The sequence below is a fragment of the Marmota marmota genome, unplaced genomic scaffold, assembly GCF_001458135.2.
Source record: "Marmota marmota marmota unplaced genomic scaffold, marMar, whole genome shotgun sequence".
NCBI lineage: Eukaryota > Metazoa > Chordata > Mammalia > Rodentia > Sciuridae > Marmota > Marmota marmota.
This window is the reverse complement of record NW_025999982.1, coordinates 11,124,904-11,142,051: the sequence shown is the minus strand read 5'-3', so window position 1 is coordinate 11,142,051 and position 17,148 is coordinate 11,124,904. Positions and strand designations below refer to the sequence as shown.

Below are 17,148 nucleotides of genomic sequence, written 5' to 3'. Positions count from 1 at the left end.
ATTCCAGTCCCAACTCTGCTATCAAACTACTTATAGAAACTTAGTCAAGTCACTTAACTTTAACTTTCCAGAGTGACCTGAGGCGGATGAAAAGAAAAAAAAAAAAACATTAGTTAAAAAAATCCTGGAAGCCCTGAAGCAGGCGAGGCCCAGGGGAAAAAAAAAAACAAAAACAACTCTAGGCTTGGAGGCTGAAAAGTCTTAAGTCAAAAGTTTCAGGAAAATTTAATGATTATTTATTTTATATTTAAATTCATAAGTCACACACACTTTATGACTCTAGTAGAAACTCTGAAAGAAAAGATCAAAAGCAAAAAAGGGGTACCCCCATAGGAGAATCTGTTTATGAACCCATCTTTGCTTTCCAATCCTAAATAGGAACACCTGACCCAGCACCCTCTGGGAAAATCAACCTTTGATTCGGAATTGTTGCTCAATAATGATTATTTCGGTCACAGCCACACACCATCAGCCCACCAGGAAGTCTGAGGGGAGGCAAACAGCCAGGAGAACAGAGCCTTCTTCTCTCACCAGGAAGCAATTCCAGCTCCAAGCAAGAGATGCGTGACAAGGTGCCACAGGGAGAAAGATAATTTAGCCATTATGTTTTTAGAGTTGAGAAACACCCTCGGTTCAATCGTGGAAGCCCTTAAGTGTCACTGGTGCCTGGAACCAAATGTAATCCTCTGAATCCAGGGCTGGAATAGAAGGTCTGCCACAGGACAGGGTCACAGTGAGTTTGTGGCCGCGGCTAGGCACTCGGTAATTGAGCTTGGGTCGAAACCAATCTTCTCCGCAGTCACGGTGCCCCTGTGCCATAACAATGGTGCCCATGAGTGGAGGAGCCTGTAGCTCACTAAAGGCATCAGCCATGAAAATGGCCCGGAAGAGACGGCGCAAACAAGCAGCTGTGCTCAGGTTCTGGTCCATGCTGAAGGGGACCAGCCTGGACAGGTCAAGTTCATAGAACTCCTTGGGGCTTAGGGCACTGCCCCCGAGGAGGATCAGCACCCGTGGTACTAGTGTCCGGGCAAAGAGTTCTTCTAAATGGCTGAGGACACTCTCCAGTTCCGCCAGTGCTTGTTGGCATTTCCTGTTGCTTGCCTCAGTGGTGACTCGAGGTTTCTTCCTCACTGCATTCTCTGCCTGTGAGGAGAAAGAATGGTGAGAGAAGAGGACTTGATAAAGGGAAGCTAATGCCCTCTGAAGAACACGGCTGGGTTTTGTAGACAGCCTTCAGGACTGGATTTCTAGCTCAATTAACTGCCATAACTATACAGTGGGTTTTATCAGAGGGCATTAGGTTGAAAAAGAAAATATAATCTTTGTACAAAGCCATAATTTATATGCACTCAGAACAACAAAGACAATATCCTGAAGCTGAAGGGAATTGAAAATAAGGAACTAAAACAGTCAAGGACACTCCATGGCATAGTTGGAAGTAGCAAATTTCTGTTTTACGGGGAGTTTTTAGGAATGAATATTATTTGGACTAATAAATTCTGGAGTAGGTCTTCTAAATACAAGATTATTAATATACACCTCCACCTAAAATACTGAAAGAAATTAGGACAAATTTCTTTTCTTTTTTTTTTTTTTTTAATTTTTATACCTTTATTTTATTTACTTATTTTTATGTGGTGCTGAGGATTGAACCCAGGGCCTGGTACGTGCTAGGTGAGCACTATACCACTGAGCCAAAACCCCAGCCCCAGGACAAATTTCTAAGAAAATTTTTAAGGAAATACTTTATTCTCTTTTCAAAGGAAAGAGAGCAAAAGACAACCCCCGCCGCCCCCCGAGAGAATAGGCAACATTGGCCAAGGCAACAACAAAGTTTTGAAAGGTAGACAGAAGGTAGGTAGAAAAGGGTGAGTTGTAGAGTACTTGCCTAGCATGTGCAAGGCCCTGAGTTTGATTCCTAGCACTGCTAAAAATAAAAAAGGGTAAGAGAAAAAGAAAGATGGAGCTTGGGTTGTGGCTCAGTAATAGAGCACTTGCCTAGCAGGTAAGAGGCACTGGATTCAATTCTCAGCACCACATATAAATAAATAAATGAATGAAATAAAAGTCCACCAATAACTAAAAAAAAAAAAAAAAGAAGAAGGTAAATAGAAGAGTTGAGAGTTCAAGTGGGGGCTGAGGTTGTAGCTTTGCAGTAGAGTACTCCCCTAGCACGTGTGAAGCGCTGGGTTAGATCCTCAGCAGCACATAAAAATGAAATAAAGGTACTGTGTCCAACTACAACTATAACAAAATATTTTTTTTTTAAAAAGAACTCCTTGGGGCTTAGGGCACTGCCCCTGAGGAGGACCAGCACTCATGGTACTAGTGTCCAGGCAAAGAGGTCTTCTAAATGGCTTCTAAAAGACAAACTCAGTGGGTTGTAGCTCAGTGCTAGAGCGCTTGTTAGCATGCGTGAGACACTGGGTTCAATCCTCAGCACCACATAAAAAAATAAATAAATAAAGGTATAACAAAAAAAAATTTAAAGGAGGGACAGATTTCAAGAGAGCAAAATGCCAAGTACTGACAAAGCAGTTGCCCACAAAAAGCAAATTCACACTGCAAAACCCCAGAAAGATTCAAGAACTGGTAATATTCTTAGGAGAAGGCAAGAGTGAGCATAGGGAGACCGAATAAAACTATGTGAGGAGGCTTATACGGCCTGCAATTTCCTCCTCCATCCAATACTATGTTCAGGAAGTTCCCCAAAGAGACCACCAGGTTCCTACTCAATCTCTTTCAAGGAAAGTCATTAGTACAAAAGGCCCAGGCACATGCACAGAGCTTGCTATAACTCGTTCTGAAATATTCACCAGACTCAGAATAAAAACTTTCAACATGAAAGATACCAAAAAAAAAAACAAAAACAAATGGGCAAAGAATTCTGAAAGAAACAGAAACACTGCAATGAACAGAGAAAAATGTCAAGCACACACTAAAAATCTTCAGGTAACAGAAATTCAAACAGTCATGAAACAACAATATGTTATTTTAAAAGAAGATGGAAAAAATGAAGAAGGTGCTCTTAAGAATATTATCACCAGCTGGGGGGAGTTGCACACACCCATAATGGGGAGGGTGGCTAAGGCAGAGTATCACAAATTTGAGGCCAGTCTTAGCATCTTATTAAGAACCTGTTTCAAAATAAAAAACTAAGGTGCTGGGGTTGTGGCTCAGTGGTAGAGCACTTGCCTAGCATATGTAAGGCACCGGATTTGATCCTTAGCACCACATATAAATAAATAAAATGAAGGCCCATCAACAATTTAAAATATTCATATTAAAAAAATAAATAAATAAAAAGGTCTGGGGATATAGCTCAGTGATGGGGAGTTCAATCCCCAGTACCAAAAAAAAAAGAGGAAAGAATACTAGAAGTGTTAATCAAGAAGTCCCCTCGTGAGGCTGGAGTCGTGGCTCAGTAGTACAGCACTTCCCTAGCATGTGTGAGGTACTGGGTTCGATTAACAGCACCACATATAAACAGATAAATAAAATCAATTATACTTATTTTTTTTAAAAAAAGAGAAGTAAGGCCAGGCGACATGGCACATGCCTATAATCCCAGAGGCTCAGGAGGCTGAAGCAGGAAGATCATGAATTCAAAGCCAGCCTCAGTAAAAGCAAGGTCCTAAGCAACTCAGTGAGATCCTATCTCTAAATAAAATACAAAATATGGCTGGGGATATGGCTCAGTGGCCGAGTGCTCCTGAGTTCAATCCCAGTACCAAAAAAAGAAGTCCCCTAGTAAGTAGATTTAAAAAAAAAAAAAAAATGAAAATTTGAAAAGAAGTTAGAATTTAAAGAGCCAGTTTGAGGGCTGGAGGGCTCAGTGGTAGACCACATGCAGAGAATGCACAAGACCTTGGGTTTGATCCCCAGTACCACATATACACATTTAAAAGCCAGTTTATGCCAGATATGGTGGCATGTGCCTGAGAGTCTAGTGACTCTGGAGGCTGAGGCAGGAAGATCCCAAGTTCAAGGCCAACCTCAGCAACTTAATGAGGCCATGTCTCAAATAAAAAAAGGGGGGGGGGGCTCAGTGGTAAAGCCACTGAGTTCAATCCCCAGTACCAAAAAAAAAAAAAAAAAAGCTAGTTCATGAAGTTCAAATGCAACAACACATAGTAAGAGTTTCTTTCTTTCTTTTTTTTTAAAATATTTTATTTACATTTTAGTTTTCGGCAGACACAACATCTTTGTATGTGGTCCTGAGGATCGAACCCTGCCCCACCCATGCCAAAAGAGTGCGCTACCACTTGAGCCACATCCCCAGCCCCCATAATAATAGTTTCCAAATAGAACAAGATAAAAAGTAAGAAGGGTCAGACAACCAAAGACTGGAGTAGAAAGAAAGTGACTAAAGCCCTTAGAACTGCTTAGGGTAATAGGAGCCTTGGAAATAAAATTGTTTGATTTTCTTTTCTTCTTCTTCTTCTTTTTTTTTTTTTGGCAGTACCAGGAGCACTCTACCACTGAGTTATATCCTCAGCCCTTTTTAAAATTTTATTTGAGACAGAGTCTAAGTTGCAGAGGCTGGAACTCAGCCTCCAGAATTACTGGGATTTGGGAGAGGGGCTGGGAGCACCAAGTTCTGCCCTGAAGGTTTCATTTTTTCTACCAGTTTTCCCAATAATTTTGACTCAAAGCCTGTGCATACCTGGGGAGAAGGTTTTCGGTAGAAGTGTTTAAGCTGTTCATAGGGCAGAGGGAGTTGCTGGCGTTGGTACATGATATGCTTTAAAAGTTCACAAGTAAACCGACAGCACCCTTCCTGGCTTACAGGCCCAGGAAACACCACTGGTACCAAGCAGTCTCTGGAGCAAAAGGGCTCCGAAGGGTTGGAAGGTTCCTGGGCAGAGGTGGTCTCAAGTAGATCTATCTGAGTGGCGTTGGTTTCTTCCGACTTCTCATACCACTCCAAATCTACTGAGGGAAAAGGATAAAAAGTGAGAAAAAAATTAAAAATTTAAGAGGTCAAAGTAGTCTTCTCATTCCTGATGGTCACCATATCAGCCATTGTGAAGGGGGGACCCGGAGGCACCGATATAATCTTGGCAACCTCCCTACGTGGGAAGATTCCTGATCCCTGTCAAACGTGACTTAAAAGATGGCAGCAGAGTAGAGGGGGTTTCGGAGGCAATGACTAACGCTCCGCTAACAAAGCAGCGGACCCCGACCTGGGAAAATGAGTCCAAAGTGTAGTTAAGCGAGGTTCAGAACCCTGAAAGTAAGACAGAAGGCGAATCAACTCGACGCAGCGTAGGGAGTTAAGCCTGATTGGGACGGAGCACCCGCACAGGGTAGACGGGCCGGAGAAAGGGCAAGGAAGGGACTGACAGGAGGCAGAAGGCAAGAAACACATCCTCAAGGCTCCCCAAGCTCTGGACCCCAGCCCTTACCAGGGACTGCAGCAGGGGACAGCACTTTCGGCTCCGCCGCCGCCATCACCACCTACTCCCTCTTCTCCCTGCGGTTAGAATGGGCGCCCTGCGGAGCATGATGGGAAGTTCGGACTCCACATCCGGTTCGGCTGGGCCGGAAGCAAGCGAAGCGCCGCCGCCTTCAGTTAAAGGCCGGGCGGAGTTCAGAGTTGAGTTCTGCCCTCAGCTCCTGCAAACCCTGCTACAGATATGCCTTGCCCTTCCCCCGCAGGAAACCAGGCCCTCTCGGCAACTGGGCTCTGCCTTCCAAAGGATACCGCACTCACGCATCCATTCCCTCCTGTGTTCACTATTCACTGTACATCTGCTTTGTGGCCGGGCTCAGGCTTTGTGCTGCCAGGCTCAGTCACAAACAAGTCAGGCGCGCGGGCTAGAGATATTTAGGAACTCCATTTGGAATAGAGATAGGTATTTGACAGTCCTCAGTATGGAAGTGGATAAGATGACACAGGAAAAGCATATAAAATGAGAATGGGGTAGGATCCTGAAAATATTAATGTTTATGAGATGATGTGCTAGGAGGCTCAGGCTCAGGTTTTGTGCTATGAGGCTCAGTCACAAACAAGTCAGGCGCGTGGGCCCTGATCTTAGGGGATCCTTTGCATACAGATAAAACACCACAAACCAACCAAACAAAAACAGTAGTTTTGGCCCAAGAATAAACAAGAGTTCAGAAACAGAATCTGAATTGGGTAAGGTGCTGCACACTCAAAGTCCCAGTGACTCAGGAGGCTGAGACAGGAGGATCAGAAGTTCAAGTCCTGTCTCAGCAACTTGGCAAGTCCCTAAGCAACTTTGTGCCCAAAATTTAAAAAAGGGGGGGGGGGACTAGGGATGTGCCTCAGTGGTTAACCGCCCATGGGTTCAATCTACAGTACCCAAATAAATAAATAAATTAATTAAATTTGTATATGTAGTCTAATGGTGACTTTTCAAAGCAAATAATGTGAGACAACTGTATCTATTTAAAAATTGAGGGCTGGGGATGTGGCTCAAGCGGTAGCGCGCTCGCCTGGCATGCGTGCGGCCCGGGTTCGATCCTCAGCACCACATACAAACAAAGATGTTGTGTCCGCCGAAATTGAAAAATAAATATTAAAAAAGAAAAAGTTCTCTCTCTCTCTCCTCTTTCTCTTAAAAAAAAAGTATAAAAATAAATAAAAATTGATTTTGGTCTATCATACACTACAAAAAAATAAATTCCAAATGAATTAAATATCTAAACATAAAAATAAACCTCAAAGCAAGCTCGACATGGTGCCACAAGCCTGTAATTGCTGCTACTTGGGAGACTGAGGCAGGAGGATCACAAATTCCAGGCCAGTCTGGGCAACTCAGCAATATCCTTTCTCAAATTTTAAAAAATATAAAAACCTCAAAAAACTACTAGAAACGGACTGGGGGCATAGCTCAGTGGCATACCATGTTCTTAGCATGCACTAAATCCCTGGATTTGATCCTTGGGGTGAAGGGGTGTTGCTCCTAGAAGAAATATTGGGGAATAATGTATAATCTAGGAGTGAGTTGGCTTAGGGATGACACAAAACCAAGGAAGCATAAAGAGAAAGATTGCTGTCTGAATTCAAAACATATACAAAGGTACTATACACAAAAATTAGTGACTAATTACAGACCAGGAAAAATGCTTGCATGTGACCTGTGTATCCATATATGGGATATATATATCCCATAGCCAACCACCTCATAAGCAATCCTTCCAGGAAACTAATCACACACACCACTTTCCATTGCCCAGGATCCTGATCTCCTGAACAGATATTCCTATTCAGGCTACTTCTCTGCCAGCCTTCACTTCTATTTGTGGTAGGTAAGGTTGTTTAAGAATGGGCTCTCAGAATGGGTTATCTTCTGCTATCTTTTAAAAGAAATTCTCCATACAGGAGACAAGGGGATTGGAATGGATGAAGTAAAATTGTGTGTGTTGGGTTTGGCTGCTGAAAGATCCATGTACATGAAAAGATGGGTGTTATCAGTCAAGTGCAGCAGGCTCTGGGTATCAAAAAGAACCAGAACTGGTTGTAGTGATAATGTTGGGGTGTGGGTTTATCTCTTGCTTCCCATCCCAATCCTTTTTGAGCTCTGAGTTTTCTACTCTCAGTCTCTAACAGCAGTTTTCCTAGTGCCCCTATGCCCTTGTTAGTGTTCACCTCTACAACATAGCCTTTCCCTCAACCACACACGATTTCAAAAAGTCACATAAGCCTTCAGCCATTGAAGACCCATATAATTGGCTGAACATGCTAGGTCCATAATTGCTGACTTTAGTCCTTCTGCTCTCACTGCTTTGGGGAGTTATGCCATGTGGACAGCAACTGTGTCATCAGTAGACCTGCCTCTCTCTCTATGTGGACCCAGGAAGAAGCCATGGACTCTACCAAGTCTGAACCCCTACAGGGATCACCAGAGGTAAGTCACTGTTGCTGCTTTTAGTTTTCCAAGGAAAACTGAGGTCTGAAGGCACAAGCTGTTTTATTTCTTGGCTGTGTACGAACATCTCCTTGTTTGTAAAGAGAGGGAAATGTGAGAAGTGAGTCATGAAACAGCCATAGGGCTGGGAATTGAACCCTGGCGTCCTGACTCCCAGCCCAGCAATTCTAACTGCTTCTCCACCCTGTATTTCTGATGTCTTGTACACTGTTTTGTCGCTGGATGTGTTTACTCTATGTATTTATTCTATGCTGACTGCAAGAGCCCTGAAGAGAAGGGGAGAGGCCTTGGCAAGAAAGTCGAAAGTCAAAAGTCAACAATGCCCTGGGGCCCTGGGCCAAGTTTCTATTCCCGGGCACTTCCCCTGCCCTCGCGATGGTTGAAGTAACCTGAGCTCCAGTCCCGCCCCAAGTAGAGGCCGAGCCCCTCCTACAGCCCTGGCAGTTTTAAAACCAAGCTCAGTTCTCCGGGATTGGTTCGGCCTCAAAACAAAGGGGACGGGGGATACTTGCGGCGGGCAGCTGGCTGGTTTATAGGTTCAGGTCTCGTGTCGGGGCCACCGCGGGGCCTGAGGCTGCTAAAACCAGCCCCCGGACGGTGCCAGCCCAGTAATAAAGCAGTGACTACTGTGTAAAGGTGGCATAATCATCGCCACAAAACTTCCGTAATTAGGCTAAACACCATTCGCCTCCGCCCTGGCGTTCGCCCTGACTCACCCCGACAGCACGCCGGCCATCGGGAAAGAAAACAAGCAGAGGTGGACCTGGCAGGCTGGAGGGACCAGTCTTCCGGAATTCTGCCGCTCTCTAGGTCCAAAACCTGTTGTCTGGCATCCGCAGTAAGAGGTCATAACCAGGGGGGTCCACAAAGCTCGATTCTGATGTAAGCCCTTCGCTGCCGGTGACCGCCCCGATCCTCAGGCCTCAGGGCTTTCAACTGCCCGCGCCCCAAGCCCTAGAAAAAGACCGCTCTGAGCGCGGGCACTGGGAAGCGGACTACAACTCCCTTCGGCCTTTGCGCGCAAAGGCGCGCTCCTTGTCCACGCCCCGAAGCCACCTATGGCTCCTTGCGCCGCGATGCCTCCTGGAAGCTGTAGGGCGGCGGCGCGCTATTTTAAGAGAGGTCCAAGGCCCATGGACTCGATATCCCGTGGTGCCCCGCGGCTGTTTCTGACGCGACCTGGAGGCCAGGGGAGGTGGGGGCGTGGCCTGCACAGCGCCCCACCCCGCTCTCCTCTGGCTGGCCGACGCGGCGGTGGCAGTAGGGGCGGCGGCGGCGGCGGCGGCGGCGGCGGCGGCGGCGGCGGCGGCGGCGGCGGTGGTGGCAGGGGGGAGGGGTCGGGCGGGGGCTGGGCGGCAGCGGCGGATGGACTCGCGGGTATCTGAGTTGTTCGGTGGCTGCTGCCGGCCCGGAGGGGGCCCGGCTATGGGCGGAACCCTCAAGGCTAGGGGGGCCGGCGGCAGCAGCGGCTGCGGGGGCCCGAAGGGTAAGAAGAAGAACGGAAGAAACAGAGGGAGCAAAGCCAACAACCCCCCGTACCTGCCCCCCGAGGTGAGCCCCTAAGAAGTGATTGGGCGAGAGGAAACTACTCCTCCAGTCTCGGGACTCTAGGGAGGCGGGACAGAGAATTGGCCCCCCTTCCGGTGTCAAGACCCCAGAGAGGAGGGGTAGGGAAAAAGAACCGCTCCTTCCGGTCCCGGGACCCCAGGAAGGAGGTTAGAGACTTCACGTCCCCTCCGGGAGAGTGCTTACCTCGATTACCCCAGAAGGAGAAATGGGGAAAGGGGATCCCATCCCCCTGGGAAGAGGAGGGTAGAACGTTCCCACCCGCTTGCCTGTGCTGCAACTGGAACGAGGAGGCAGGCAGAATAACCACTACTTTTTCTAAACTTGTTGCGCAGGGAGGAAGAGAGTAGCCTGGAAAAGAGCAATAGGTTCCCTCTGTATCCCTAAGTATACATACACATAAAACCAGACAACAGTTAGACTTCGTCCTCTGCCCTTTGCCTGTCCTATGACAGGGTGGGGACAGGGAAGAGCCTCCACACACAGGCACCATCTGTTCTTATGTCAGAAAGTGACTACTTTGTTCCTACCTCTCAAGATAGGAAGGCCCAGGGAAAAAAGCCTAAATCAGTGGTTATCACACTTTAGTGCACCAGAGTCACCAGGATTGCTGGCTCCACTCCTAGAATTTCTGACTCAATAGGTGAGGGATGGACCTGAGAATTTGTACTTCTTACCAGTTCCCTTGTGATGCCAATGCTTCTGGTCCTGGAAGCACACTTTGAGAACCACTGGTCTAGATTGTTATCTTTATGCCACATTTCTGATGCCAGCCTTCCTAATTCTCCATCTCTAGCAAAATGATAAAAAGATTTCTGGAAGATCTTTGTTGATGGGGAAAATCTCCCTTATACTCCATGGGATGGAGATTATAGGTGAAGACCACCTGTTAGGGCCTTGAAGGGATGGAATGATACAGAAAGGAAAGAGGAGGAGTGTAGAAATTGAGAATGACAGAACAGGCAAAATCCATAACCTTTTGCATTGGAGAAGAGAAGCCTCAGGCAAAAGAATGCTTCTGTGCTGTGCTACCACCTGGAAGAGGGGATATTCGGGATTTCACCTCAACTGAGGCATGAGGATTAGCGGACAGGAGGCAAGAGCCATAGGGAGTCAAGTTTATGGAGCCTGTCCCCTTTATTACATTTTCTAAGTTCTTTTGTTTGTCTTAACCCCATTTTTGGAATTCTGCACCTCTCATACCTGGGGCTTTCTTATTCCACTTGTAGTGACCAGTGATGAGCTCACCCTTTGGCCCTGGTCCAGAACCTCTTGCAGCTTCTTACACTTGGTAACATCAGCTGAGAGGGAGGGCAGGAAGGAAATGGTGTCTCCCAGATCAGTGGCAAAGAAAGGCTTTAACAAGCCAGGCATGGTGGTGCATACCTGTAATCCCAGCTTCAGGAGGCCGAGGCAGGAAAATTTCAAGTTTAAGGCCAACCTTGGCATCTTAGCAAGGCCCTGTCTCAAAAATAAAGGAAAAAATACTGAGGATGTGGCTCAGTGGTAAGAGCACCCCTGGGTTCAATCCTCAGCCTTGAGGAAAAAAGAAGCAGCAGCACCCTGTACACAGAGAAAACCTAGAGAACAGTTTTATGTCCTGGGGAGAAGTATGGGTTGATCTTTCATCCAAGAAGAGCATCATGCCAGTGAGTGAAAGAGGAAAGGACTCCAGAATTTTGTTCTTTGCTTAAATGGATGATTTGCTGTGTCCTTAATAGGACTTTCCTTCAGAGGGGTCACTTGGGGTTGGGTTGAGGAGTTGTCTGCCACTGACTTTCTCAGGTCCTTGCCTAAGCAGATGCTGCTGGGGCTTCCTGCTCTCTCTGCCTGGGCCTAGAGAGAATGGAGGGAAAAGTGGGAATTCAGTCTGGACAGCGTATGGTAACTGCTCCCTGCTTCTTTTCAGGCTGAAGATGGAAACATCGAATATAAAGTGAGTCTTAGGCTGGGGAGGAGCAGAGGGTGGGGTAGGTTGCCCTTGTCATTGAAATCTGAGATCCTTCCAACTTCATGTTCTTTAGCAATTTAGCAATGTGGTTCGGGTAAAGTCTCTACCTCATTTCTGTTGGAGGGGGACTCACTGTTAAGTACCAAGGGAAAGAGGTTTAGGTGGGAAGGGAAGGTCCTAGTCCTTGGGGCAGGACAGGTGGGTACCATGGGGTTTGTGAGGAACACCTCTGATTTTTACCTTCTCATGATATCCCATCTGCCCCTTAGCTGAAGCTGGTGAATCCATCCCAGTACCGCTTTGAGCATCTGGTGACACAAATGAAGTGGCGTCTCCAGGAGGGTCGTGGTGAGGCTGTCTACCAGATTGGGGTTGAGGACAATGGGCTGCTGGTGGGGCTGGCTGAGGAGGAGATGCGGGCCTCCCTCAAGACCCTGCACCGGATGGCAGAGAAGTATGCTTCCCCCTCTTCCTCAGTTCTCCTTTACCTAACTGTGGGGAGGACCCACACATAGGCAGATACCCAGGACCTCAGGGGCCAAGATGGGCTTTCCTTCTACAGTGGTCTCTTGACAAAGGGCTTTTTTGCTCCTTGATTTAAGATGTTTACTTGGTTGTTTTAGAAGAGCCATGAATACATACAGGATAGATTGGAGGGTGGTAGAAAGTACAATAAGGTATTAGGAGGTCTGTGTGTGTGTGTGGCGGGGGGTGTAGGAAGGTTGTTGGTCTAGAGCCAGGCTAGTATGCAGGGAATATCTGTGAAGTATGGCAGCTGTGGCATTGCTGTGACAGGGTTGGAGCAGATATCACTGTTCTCCGGGAGCGAGAAGTGGATTATGATAGTGACATGCCCCGGAAGATCACTGAGGTGCTGGTACGAAAAGTTCCTGACAACCAACAGGTGAGCCTGTGTCCTTCCTGCCCCCATGCCCATACTCCCTGGGAGAGCCCTGTGGTGGCAGGCTTTTCCTGGCCTGGGATCCTGGCATCCAGACATTCTGTTGCTCCATAGGAGCATCACCACCCTTGACTTAGGCTTCAGTGAGAAAGGGATTGGAGCCCTTACCTAATACAATTTGTCCACAGTTCCTAGACCTCCGTGTGGCTGTCCTGGGGAATGTGGACTCAGGGAAGTCAACCCTGCTTGGAGTCCTGACCCAGGGAGAGCTGGACAACGGGCGGGGCCGGGCCCGGCTCAACCTTTTCCGACACCTGCATGAGATTCAGTCTGGCCGAACCTCCAGTATCAGCTTCGAGATCCTGGGCTTTAACAGCAAGGGAGAGGTGCATGGGATCAACGGGACCCAGTGGGGCCAGACTCTGAGATGGGATGGTAGAGGTGAAGGACAGAGGTTGGGGGCTGAGTGTGGAGACTTTTTGTAATAGTATAGATGAAGGCCCTGAGGGCACTGAACAAGTTTTTCTCTTAGAAAACAAATGGGGAATCAACTGAACTAATTAGAAAATGGGGCTCAGGATTAAGAGGCAGGGCCACCTTAATCCTGGTTTAGGTCCTGGCAACTCTTAAAGGGCTGGGGAGGCTCACAGGGGGCACTGAGAGCCCTGGGCCCTGGACTAGGTGGTGAATTACAGCGACTCACGGACCGCAGAAGAGATCTGTGAGAGCAGCTCCAAGATGATCACCTTCATCGACCTGGCAGGCCACCACAAGTATCTGCACACCACCATCTTTGGCCTCACCTCCTACTGCCCTGACTGTGCCCTGCTCCTCGTCAGTGCCAATACTGGCATTGGTAAGAGGTCTTGGGCAGGGAAAGGGGGTGCTGACTTTCCCACTTTGGGAGCCAGCACTGATTCTTCTCTTCCCTCTCCTTCTTCCTATACTCTCATTCTTCTATCCTCCTGCCTGCCTTCTTTGAGACAGCTGGCACCACAAGGGAACATCTGGGACTGGCCCTGGCCCTGAAAGTGCCCTTCTTCATCGTGGTCAGCAAGGTGGACCTATGTGCCAAAACTACAGTGGAGAGGACAGTACGCCAGCTAGAGCGGGTCCTCAAGCAGCCCGGCTGCCACAAGGTCCCCATGCTGGTTACCTCTGAGGATGATGCTGTCACTGCTGCTCAGCAGTTTGCCCAGTCACCCAAGTAAGCCTGCCTCATCTTAAAGCCCTGATTCATGGGAAAGAATGCTTTAGGGCCCAGGAACATGGTGTCTTATCTCCAGAGCCAGATGGATTCTTGCTCAGTTCTATGACTTTCAATTTGGGACTGTGGGAGGAAGTCTTTTTAAAGGGATTGGCCCTTCCACTATGCCAACATGGAGTCTCACTGATGCCTAGAATCGTATAGACATTTACTGTCTCCCTTGAGCCGGGGGCTGGGCTTCACATGTCATATTCCTTGGCTTGCTCACAGCCAGAAGAGAGGGCCCCCCAGCTGTCCAGACAAAAGCTCACCTTTCAATGTGTGGGCCCCTGGCCTCTGCCTTCTGGACTTCCCTCATCTTCCCATTCCATCCCTTTCTCCATAGTGTCACCCCTATCTTCACACTGTCCAGCGTGTCTGGAGAGAGTCTGGATCTCCTTAAAGTCTTCCTGAATATCCTGCCTCCCCTGACCAACAGCAAAGAACAGGAGGAGCTTATGCAGCAGTTGACGGAATTTCAGGTAGTTGGTCAAATAAACAGGTAGAAGGGGTTAGGGGGAAGGGGCCAGTTCTGACCAGTCCCAGAGCCTATTCAGAGAAGCTGGACCTGCTAGCCCTACTTAGGAGGACATTGATAGTTTTCTTTGGCTCCAGGTGGATGAAATCTACACAGTGCCAGAGGTGGGGACTGTTGTTGGAGGGACACTTTCCAGGTGAATTGCCTTGTTTGCTACCCACCCCACTCAGCCCTCACATGCCCCTGTACTCGGAGACATCCTGGCCCAAAGGAGGAGATCCTCGAGTTGAACAGAGCCCATCTACAAGATACGCTTGTTTGCAAATTAGGCTTCCACTATCAGAAGTGCTGGCAGGAGCTAGTCTATTGGCTTATTGCTGCATGCTGGGAATCTCCAGACCCCTGAGTGAGATGTGTCATGGGCCCCAGGAAGAAATCTAGACTGTATTCAACTGATCTCATCTCAAAAGTATGAAATGAGAAAATGACTCTTTGCAAAGCAGAGGGTGAAACCAAAGAGAATAATTTCCTCTTTCAGGGATCAGGTGTTCAGTGTTACCAACCCAGTAGGTACCTCTCTGCCAGATGTCACTGCTGACCTTTTCTGGCATTAGCCTTCATTGTCTGAACTAAGGACCAGGCAAGGAAGTAATCGCACCTATCTCCAAATCTGAAATTAGGATTTCCTTCCCCTTACTTGAGGGACTCAACCCCAGAAGGGAAAAATTGCTCTGGGTGTCTCTAGCAGAGAAGTAAGAGACCTACGCTGACACTGTGCCACCTTCCCTCTGGGCTGCAGTGGGATTTGCCGTGAGGGGGACCAGCTGGTGGTTGGCCCCACAGATGATGGCTGCTTCCTGGAGCTGAGAGTGTGCAGCATCCAGCGCAACCGCTCTGCCTGTCGTGTGCTGCGAGCTGGGCAGGCTGCTACATTGGCCCTTGGGGACTTTGACCGTGCACTGCTTCGCAAGGTGAGGTGTGTGAGTGGGATGGAGAGGGAGTGCGCAGAGAAGTGCCTTGGTCTGGCTAATGAGTAAGGAGCTCCCTTCTAGAGTGCTTCAGAGAAACGCAAAGGAAACATGGTCTCTTAACCCAAGAAGCTTAAGGTCTGTTTATTATACAGACTGTATGAAAATGGCTTAGAATCCTTATGAAGAGCAGATCACTAAGTTGAATCACTGTGCAAAGTGAATGTCCAGGACACTAAACATACAAAGCTTTGAAGGGTTAGAGGTAAATAAGAGTACCTACCAAAAGGAGAATTTGAAATATTATCTTGTGAGGTCTATGTGTTTGGGGTCATGTAAAAGAAAAGGAAATTCAGGAGCTGTAAAGAGGTTGGGAGGGCTGGAAAGGGTGAGTCTAATGCTAGATCTGCCCTTCCTGGGCCTGGGGACTGTGCCTCCCCAGGGCATGGTGATGGTGAGCCCCGAGATGAATCCCACCATCTGCTCAGTGTTCGAGGCAGAGATAGTCCTACTGTTCCATGCCACCACCTTCCGACGAGGATTCCAAGTGACAGTACATGTGGGCAACGTACGTCAGACAGCAGTGGTGGAAAAGATCCATGCCAAGGTGAGAGGGACCCAGTCATGCCTCCCTTTCTCCAGGGAAAAGTCAAGAATTCTCCCTCCAGAAGGGAGGGAGGCCCAATCTCAGACTTGGCAGAGCTCCCTGATCCCATGTAGGGAACAAAAAAGCCTTACTTAGGGTGGGAAGCAGCCCACCCAGAGGTCCTGAGGGTGGAGAGCCAATGCTAGTAGAGAATGGGATGGGAGGCACTGGCCAGGGCAGTGACTGCTTATCTGCTGCAGGACAAGCTGCGGACAGGGGAGAAGGCAGTTGTACGTTTCCGCTTCCTGAAACACCCAGAGTACCTGAAGGTGGGCGCCAAACTGCTGTTCCGGGAGGGTGTCACCAAGGGCATCGGCCATGTCACTGATGTGCAAGCCATTACAGCAGGAGAAGCCCAGGCCAACATGGGTTTCTGAATCCTCCAGGCAGTGACAGCTCTATTGCTGCCCCTACAATATATAAGGTGACTTCTGGCCGTGCTGCCCCCTGTTGGCAGCTTTGTGTGTTAATAGGCTAGGGAGAGAGGGTGCTCTCTGCCATTTGCTTCCTGCCACCTTTGGAGAGGTGTCAAGCCTGGTTGGCCAGGGAGGGGCAGTCCTGAGGGAGAAGACAGAAATCAGGGCAGTGTTCAGCAGCTGTGTGCCCACCTGGTTGGCTCAACCCTGGCAACTCCATGGCCTGTCTACTGGAGGGAGCTGACTACAGCCACCTTGGCCCCACTCCCAGGACTGGTTGTGAGTCACCAGTATGATCCCTGCACTTCAGGAATTGTCACAACTGGGGTGGTCCTCGAAAGCACTCCTTTTTCTATACCTCGTTCTCAAGGCCACGTAAGTTGCCCATCTCTACCTGACTGTGGACAAAAAACATTGCTCTTGGCCATCTGGTGGCCCAGGGTCTGAAGAAATGGCACAGGAACAGCAAATGGCAGTGCTCCCACTCTGTGCCGAGACCCAAGGCCTGTTCCTGAGCTTTATTTCCTTTCCTTTCTTCCCACAAGGGCCATTTCCCCAGCTTCTCTCATAAGCCCCACAGGTGCTATTTATTGTGCTGGTCCAGGCGTGGGGCTGCCAAGCTAAGACTTGGCATACCAAAGGCCAGCTGCATGTCAGTCTTGTCCTTTTCTCTGCAATCATCTGACTTTCATCAAATAGTGTTTTTCCCCCCCCCCAGACTGGTGGCTGGAGGACCTGACCCACAGTTCCACATCCTACCATCCTCACCCCCACTTCTTGCTCCCATATAAACTTTCTCATTTCAGTAATTTGTAGTGACCATACCCTTCCCTCTATCACAGGGAACCAGGAGGAAAGGGAAAAATGTTGCCATATTTCCTACTCTTTAGGCATGGACTCCCTCCTTTCCCTTTATTAGTGTCCTGGGTTCCCATGGACTCAGGGATTTGTTGATTGAAGTTTCTCTGCATATATATATATGTATATATATATATATATTTAAGTACACATATATATTGTACAGAATAAAAAATGTTTTATTGAGTATACTGTACTTATGCTTAAGACACAGGTT

The 17,148-nt window shown here is 48.2% G+C and overlaps 2 protein-coding genes across 9 annotated transcripts; one reads left to right on the top strand and one right to left on the bottom strand.

Moving 5' to 3' along the window:
- Positions 1–213: 213 nt before the first annotated feature.
- On the bottom strand, positions 214–8,954 carry LOC107143951 (MAD2L1 binding protein). 6 transcript variants are annotated; one of them, XM_048805388.1, is made up of 4 exons: positions 8,618–8,954; positions 5,412–5,499; positions 4,670–4,938; positions 214–1,146 (listed from the first exon to the last, which is right to left on the bottom strand). In XM_048805388.1, exons 2-4 carry the CDS (start codon positions 5,455–5,457, stop codon positions 634–636), a joined length of 828 nt encoding a protein of 275 aa, XP_048661345.1. In that variant the 5' UTR covers positions 5,458–5,499; positions 8,618–8,954; the 3' UTR covers positions 214–633. The 6 variants fall into 6 exon arrangements, with proteins under 6 accessions (XP_048661345.1, XP_048661343.1, XP_015343283.1 ...); XM_048805386.1 differs by having other exon boundaries at positions 5,412–5,572; positions 8,618–8,953; XM_015487797.2 differs by having other exon boundaries at positions 5,412–5,542; positions 8,618–8,953.
- Positions 7,593–17,118, top strand: Gtpbp2 (GTP binding protein 2). 3 transcript variants are annotated; one of them, XM_048805384.1, is made up of 12 exons: positions 7,593–7,880; positions 11,377–11,403; positions 11,688–11,872; positions 12,214–12,322; positions 12,508–12,705; positions 13,001–13,175; positions 13,307–13,526; positions 13,912–14,047; positions 14,181–14,239; positions 14,843–15,014; positions 15,454–15,618; positions 15,858–17,118. In XM_048805384.1, the coding sequence occupies exons 1-12, from the start codon at positions 7,818–7,820 to the stop codon at positions 16,032–16,034; spliced, it is 1,686 nt and encodes a 561-aa protein (XP_048661341.1). In that variant the 5' UTR covers positions 7,593–7,817; the 3' UTR covers positions 16,035–17,118. The 3 variants fall into 3 exon arrangements, with proteins under 3 accessions (XP_048661341.1, XP_015343279.1, XP_048661342.1); XM_015487793.2 differs by lacking the exon at positions 7,593–7,880 and adding an exon at positions 9,202–9,452; XM_048805385.1 differs by lacking the exons at positions 7,593–7,880; positions 15,858–17,118 and adding an exon at positions 9,228–9,452 and having other exon boundaries at positions 14,843–15,019.
- The last annotated feature ends 30 nt before the right edge of the window (positions 17,119–17,148 follow it).